Source organism: Bos grunniens, chromosome 11 (assembly GCF_055505025.1).
Source record: "Bos grunniens cultivar Pamir isolate PY7600 chromosome 11, Bosgru_T2T1.0, whole genome shotgun sequence".
Taxonomy (NCBI): domain Eukaryota; kingdom Metazoa; phylum Chordata; class Mammalia; order Artiodactyla; family Bovidae; genus Bos; species Bos grunniens.
The window spans coordinates 47412041-47419764 of NC_141175.1; the positions used below are offsets into that span (position 1 = coordinate 47412041).

General features: G+C 38.9%; 1 protein-coding gene across 4 annotated transcripts in view; it reads left to right on the top strand.

Annotated features, from left to right (window-relative positions):
- Window positions 1-7470, top strand: part of FAM161A (FAM161 centrosomal protein A) — a 28779-nt gene extending 21309 nt beyond the window's left edge. For all 4 annotated transcript variants that reach the window (XM_086326435.1, XM_086326436.1, XM_086326433.1 and 1 more), the window contains 2 exons: window positions 6307-6461; window positions 6891-7470. In XM_086326435.1, coding sequence (XP_086182561.1) covers window positions 6307-6461; window positions 6891-7029 — 294 coding nt within the window. In that variant the 3' untranslated portion in view covers window positions 7030-7470. The remainder of the gene's footprint in view (window positions 1-6306; window positions 6462-6890) is intronic.
- Window positions 7471-7724: the final 254 nt, after the last annotated feature.

Below are 7724 nucleotides of genomic sequence, written 5' to 3' on the forward strand. Positions count from 1 at the left end.
GCTCCAGAAGGTCTTGTAGGTCTTCATAGAACCGTTCAACTTCAACTTCTTCAGTGTTACTGGTTGGGGCATAGATTTGGATTACCGTGATATTGAATGGTTTGCCTTGGAAATGAACAGAGATCATTCTGTCGTTTTTGAGATTGCATCCCAGTACTGCATTTCAGACTCTTTTGTTGACCATGATGGATACTCCATTTCTTCTAAGGGATTCCTGCCCGCAGTAGTAGATATAATGGTCATCTGAGTTAAATTCACCCATTCCAGTCCATTTTAGTTCACTGATTCCTAGAATGTCTATGTTCACTCTTGCCATCTCCTGTTTGACCACTTCCAATTTGCCTTGATTCATGGACCTGACATTCCAGGTTCCTATGCAATATTGCTCTTTATAGCATTGGACCTTGCATCTATCACCAGTCACATCCACAAGTGGGTATTGTTTTTGCTTTGGCTCTATTCTTTCATTCTTTCTGGAGTTATTTCTCCACTGATCTCCAGTAGCATATTGGGCACCTACCAACCTGGGGAGTTCCTCTTTCAGTATCCTATCATTTTGCCTTTTCATACTGTTCATGGGGTTCTCAAGGCAAGAATGCTGAAGTGGTTTGCCATTCCATTCTCCAGTGGACCACATTCTGTCAGACTTCTCCACCATGACCCGCCCATCTTGGGTTGCCCCACATGGGCATGGCTTAGTTTCATTGAGTTAGACAAGGCTGTGGTCCTAGCGTGATTAGTTTGAGTAGTTTTCTGTGATTATGGTTTCAGTGCGTCTGCCCTCTGATGCCCTCTTGCAACACCTACTGTCTTACTTGGGTTTCTCTTATCTTGGACAGCGGGTATCTCTTCATGGCTGCTTCAGCAAAGTGCAGCCGCTGCTCCTTACCTTGGACGAGGGGTATCTCCTCATGGCCGCCCCTCCTGACCTTGAACATGGAGTAGCTCCTCTACTTGGATATTATTTAGATATTAACCTCTTATCAAATAGATGATTTGCACATATTTTCTCCCATTCAGTAGGTTGCCTTTTTGTTTTGTTGATCAGTTTTTTTTTAAGTGAGTCTATAATTTTTAGTTTTAGCTATAATTAGTGAAATTACTCCTTTTTCTAAAAATTGAAGTATAGCTGATTTACCATGTTGTATTAGTTTCTGGTATACAGCAAAGTGATTCAGAACTGATACATACACATACATATATATATATTCTTTTTCAGATTCTTTTCTATTATAGTCTACTACAAGACATTAAGTGTAGTTCCCTGTGCTGTACAGTAGGACCTTGTTATTTATCTATTTTATGTAAAGTAGTGTATATCTGTTAATCCCACCTCTTCCCTTTCCCCTTTGGTAACCATAAATTTGTTTTCTGTGTCTGTGAGAACGACTTCCTTTTTATTGGGAAAAAAAAAAAAGCTTGGTGCTATGAACAATGAATCATAATTTTACTAGATTTATACTCAGTTTTACAGTCTTTCCCTTAAGAGAAATGTGTTGATGTCAGGTGATCTTTTTTGTATCCATAAGGGAAAAGCTCCTATGGGCTACGTAATTTAAAAATAGACAAAATCACTAGAGGTTACAGGTGCTGTGTTGTGAATTTCAAGCTGTTACATTTGGAGCTTGCTGCCAGCAAGTGTCTGGGAGGGATGAGTGTCCTGTAGGACTGTCCTTGTCAGAGTCTCACTGAAGACAAAGGGCATTCGCTGTGGCATATTACAGTCTCTCAAAGTTATGGGAACCCTTTACTTACTGATTTGGATATAATTTTATGTAACACTTTTCACTTTAAGGGATTTTTTTTCTCACATCCCAGTTTCAGCTTTAGGGGAGAAAAATGATCATAAGTTGTTCTACGTTACTCAGCATGAAGTGATTGACTTTTGCTTCACATAGTTTTTCCCGGCTCTCTACTGCAGGTTTTATGTCCACTGGTCTAGATATATCTACCCAGATTTCTTACAGGCATCTTATATTCATCTTTCCACAAAGTAGACCTTCCTCTCTGGGAAGAATAGACCTTCCTCTCTATTTTTCGTGTTTTTGTTGGGCTGCAATTTAGATGACTGGAAGCCACTTTTCCCCCCACTTTTTCTCAGTTCTCACTGAGACCTGAGAAGTTCCTTTCTAAACAACTTTTGGATCTACCTTTCTCCATTCCTGATGGTGAAATGCTAGGTGAAGCCGCTGTTATTTTCTGAGTTATTATTATGGTTTGACTGGTTTTCTTGCCTTGTTCTTTGCAAAGCCACTCACTCTGTCTTCTCTTTGCCATTCCCATTCCCTTGCCACAGTGTTCACCCCAGTAACGGTGGCAATCATGCACTTCACTGATGCCATTTGTTCTCATTTTCAGTAAATGGTATCAAGGGAGCTTGACATTGGCTTCTCCAAACAGTGCTGCAAGATGGGTATTCTTGTCTTGCAGAGGAAGAAACTGAAGTTGAAAGAAAGTAAATAACTCTTAATGTCTATAGTTAGTAAATAATGGAACTAGGAACCCTAGTTGGCCTGATTCCAAATGCTTAGCAGTAAGCTGTCCTGCTTTCTCCCAGAAGATAAGTCCTCAAGTCTTAACATGGTGTACCGAATCCTCTCTTATCTGATCCCTGTTGACCTCTTTAGTTCATCGACCACTGCATGCCTCCACCCCCTTCTGTGTACACCCTTTACTTGTAGACTGTACCACACCACTAGTTTCAAACTGGAAATCTTTTTTTTTTTTTTTTAATATTTATTTATATATTTGGCTGTGCCAGGTCTTAGTTGCAGCAGTTGGGATCTTTGATCTTTGTTGTGGCATGTGGGATCTTTTTAGCTGTGGTGTGCAAACTCCTTAGTTATAGCATGTAAACTCTTAAGTTGCAGCCTGTGGGATCTAGTTCCCTGACCAGGATTCGAGCCCGGGCCCCCTGCATTGGGAGTGCAGAGTCTTAGCCGCTGGACCGACCAGGGAAGTCCCTCAAACTTGAAATCTTTATTCAGGTTGTTTCTCAACACCCATGTAACTTCTTTGTATCTTTCCTCTGAGTCTTTCAAGGCTCAGTATAAAATCACTTCTTGCACTGTGTCCCAGGTTGAGTTGCATGCTATTTGTTCTGTGTGCTTTTATTACCCTTTGTGCATTTCTGTCTTTATTCCTATGTATTGTGTGGAAATTATCTGTTTAATGCTCTCTCTTCTCTTTCAGCTAGTTTCTTTGAAAGGTGTTGGTCAAATCTTTGTGTTGCTAGCTCCTAGGACAGCATACGGCACAGAGGACATGTTCATAAACATTTGTTGAACCCAAACTGGACTATTTCTCCCTGGGACTAGCCCAGGCCTAGAGCACTACCCTAGCATAGTAGTGATGGGTCTCAGCAGTGAGAAGCAGCTCTGCAGTGCTGTGCATTCCCAGTCTTTCTAGTCACCAGAGAAAATGTGGCAAAATAGTGGTGTGTGTGAAATTAAACCCGTAAAGAAGTGTTAAATATTGAAAGCATAGGTTAGTTTCATAGCTGATATTTTCTTCAACCAACTTCAGCCAACACATATGCTATCTTCTCCCCATATACCCCTACCTCCCATGAGGGCTTGTCACAAAATAAGTAGTCAGTAATTAATATTAAAGGAAAGAATTGCTATAAACTTCGGCTTTAAAACTAAGTATTTTTTTCCTCTTCAAACTAGAGTCGTGATTGTAGACAAATTGCCTGAAGAAACAAAGATAATTTATTTTTTGCAGTATCTTAGATACAAAAACAAAATAATCATTCAGTTATTTTAACCACTTTTATTTCATAGTCTTTACAGTTCTTTTTGCATGGTGAAGTTTGAGGGGGACATGTTTGTTTTAAAAAAAGAACAGTTACATACTATTCACCTTGATATGAAATATTAAAAGATAATAAATTCTATATACAGAGTGACTGGCAGTGACTCACCATTGTTTTGGTTTTGTTAACATAAATTGGTACTTTTTTTCTTGCAGTTACTATTACTGCTAATTAACAGCTGTTATTTAATAAATTCACTCACAACGGTATGCATTACCCTTTTACAAGTGTTAATTATTTTCTTGCTGCTGTTGAGTTATCCCCCTAGCAGAGTTAGGCTGTGATCTAGGACAGAACAAACCATGTTTTCCTGTTTCTTAAAAATCACAGGATTTATTAACTGAATATGTTAAATCAGATTTTAAACCAAATATTAGGGCTTCCCTGGTGGTTCAGCTGGTAAACAATCTGCCTGCAATATGGGAGACCTAGGTTTGATCCCTGGGTTGGGAAGATACCCTGGAGAAGGGAACGGCTACCCACTCCAGTATTCTGGCCTGGAGAATTCCATGGACTGTATAGTCCATGGGGTCGCAAAGAGTCGGACATGACTGAGCGACTTTCACTTTCAAACCAAATATTAAACAAAGCACTAAATCAAATTTTAAATCAAATTCAGATGAAGGCTTAAGAGCAGTAACATTGAGTAGTATCATTTAAATCTTTTATACCTCATTTACTTAAATCAGAATATATTCTTTTTAGCACATTGAGTTAGGTCTGGGGTTTCTCTATCCTGCTTTACAGTCTTTGGGGCATTGTTCTCAGGTCACGTTCCCGTGCCTTTCAGTTGCCCAAGGCTTGTCTATTGGTACTCATAGCCTCTGGTGGCATTTTTACTTACTTGTCTAAAAGTCATCATCCACAGTGGGTGCATTTTGGCAGCAGTTGAGTGCTTCTTTCTCGGTTTTCTAGAGTGTCAGAAAACACACTAGTGATAGTTTCATCCGCTGTAATCAGCCCTTGCCATTTTGGTTTCTCCCATGGAACACTGGACTCCAGGGTCCGTCCTTATCCTGAGATCTCTGGGTTAGGAAAGTGTCTGACACTGCATTACTGAAGTCAGGCTTCAGGCCACGTTGGATGACCACTGCCACTTAGAGGAAGCAGCATGGTAGAGTGAAGAAGACCCAGGAAAGGATTAGGAGACTTGCTTTTCCCTCAGTATGTTCTGTGAGTTTAAGCAAACCACTTAACCTCAGGAAGGGTGGACCGAGCATCTTGGTTTCCTCTTCTGTGTTGAATTTTGGGGTGAGACCGAGTGCTCTTCCACACCCTTTTCAGGATGGGATGCCGCTGGTGCATTGGGGCTGGGCCATTCCTCATCACTGGCCTGTAGTTCCAGGTTCAGCTAGTGCTTTTTGGCCCTGTGCTGGTCACACCCACGCACAGGAGGTAGAAGGGGACTACAGTCAAGGCATTCGTGTGAACCTGTCAGCTTGTGCATCTGTAAAGCCTGTGGTATCAGGAGCCAAGGCACTCATATGAACCTCAGTTATCTTGTGTCTCTGTAAAGCCTGTGGTCTCAGGAACTGTGATAATTGATTTGCTTTAGGTATGAGAGGGTCATCACTACTCCCACGGGCCCCAAAGCCAGGAAGTAACAGTCCGGAGATTTGAACCCAATTCTAAATTCATGTTTTTCCTGCTGTATCCATTGCTTCCCCCACACAGTAAAGATAACAACATTGATGATTTATACTCTTCAGTGGATTAGAGACATGGCTTGTAAAGAGTAAAATTTTATAGTAGGCACATAAAGAACCCTCTGACAACTACACATGATCTTATTTTCTTACTGATTTTTGTTTCAGATATCCTCGGACAGTCATGAAACAGTACAGTGTAAAGAATAATTATAGTTCAAAACTCATGTGACCATTACCCATGTTAACAAATATAGCATTAGAGCATTGCCAGTACCCCAGAAACGCTGTGTGCCCTGCCCAGATCAAAACTATTTCACCTAGAGGTAACCACCATTTTAACCTTTGAGATGAGCGTTTCCTTGTTTTTCTTTACGGTTTTACCGCCGATGTACCAACCCCTGAGCAACATGGTTTAGTTCTGCCTGTCTCGGGTCTTCTATACCGTGTGCACTCTTTTGTGGCACGCGGCTTTTGTTCAGTGTTAGTAAGGTCCATCCATGTTGTAACATATAGCTAGAGTTCATTTTCTGCTTAATTTTAGTCTGTTATATGAACGCACCAGTATTTATTTATCCATCTAGTGTTGATATAGATATTTAGGTTGTTTCCAGTTTGGGGTTGTTACAAACAGTACTATTCTGAGCATTTTGGTGTGTCTCTCTGGGCACATAGGTTGGAGTTTCTCTAGGCACCTACCTAGGAGTGGAATTGCTGGTCAGAGTATGCATATTTTTCAACCTGCTGTGATTATTGAATTTAATTTTCACTGGAGCTTTTAACATTTTTAATGGAAACTTGAAGTCTTTTGTCCTCCTCTAAAAAGGTTTGTCTTTCCTATAGAAAAATGCAAGAATGGCAGCAGAAAAGCATTATTCTAACACTTTAAAAGCACTAGGAATATCTGATGAGTTTGTTTCAAAGAAAGGCCAAAGTGGAAAAATATTTGAGTACTTCAGCAATCAAGAGATGAAAAATTTCACTGAAGATAAAGAAAGGTAACATACATAAGATGTCTGAATGGTTAACCTTTGAAAAAATTCTTGCTTGCAGGAAAGCATAAAAATCTGTTCTATAAGATTTTAAAAGGTGTTTTATCTAATGGAACACACGTGAAGTGTTGTAAAACATATTGACATTTTAACATGTTTGACACTTCAAAATATTACATGGTGATGAAGTATTTTTTAAAGTCAAATAATGTAAATTTCTGACATAAATAATGAAAACAATAACATGCTTTCAAATGAAGTTTAAAGAGTCAATCTTTACTTTCCCAATTGGTACTTTTATAAACTTTTCTTGATAAATTGGAGCTTATACACTTGAGGAAGACTGGCTGCAGGATGGCATACATTGCAGAGGGTTTGTTTACCTTTAAACCAAATCCATTTTCCTTTGAAAGATTGATAAATTTCTTCCTCTAGCTTTAATGAAGAAGAAAAAATAGAAGAAAGAGAGAATGGGGAAGAAAATTATCTTACTGATACCAACAGCCAAGATTCTTGCAAGGAAACAGATGAAGTCAATGAAGAGAATGGAGAAGAGAAATGTGTTGAAGAATAAAACTGAGTTAATTGGCAGGGTCGCCTCTCTGTGCCCCTGCTGTTGTTGGCAGCGTTGAGCATCAGAAGCTGTGCTTGTGGTGTTAAGGACATCTATGAGAACCCATCTGTTATGTGCAGGACTCTTGAGCGAAGTCCTCTTGTGGCCTGAGAAGGTCAAATCCAGCTAGTGGGTCATTTGATCATTTAGAGTCAGGTTTTGCCTTCCAGTTTTTAAAATCACTATATATGATCTGTTTGCAACTTTGATCTATTTTTAAAAAATGTTTGAGAATCACAGCTGTCACAAACTGATTAGATATAAAAGTATACATCACTTCATTATTTTGGGTGGAAAAATCACTTAACATTGAGAGTAGGGAGAAGTATTGGCCTTTGATGATTTGTTTGGAAAAAGTGTTCTGGAAAGCATGAATTGAAAAATAAATATTTTTAAATTATACTATTTTCTCCTTCTTTTTCTCTTCAATACATCTCACAAAATGAATCCTCAAAGTTATTTTACTAGGTATTTTAAGTTTCTTATCTGAGCCATTTTTTAAAAAGTAATAAGATGTAGGAAAAAATAGATAACTTGCACATTTACATTCATTTATGTACTGAGAGTTACTGTTAAATTATCCACACCATCATCACTTTTTCCTTTACCTACTTTCATTCCAGTTTATTTTTAAAACATAAATTATTAGAAAAGTT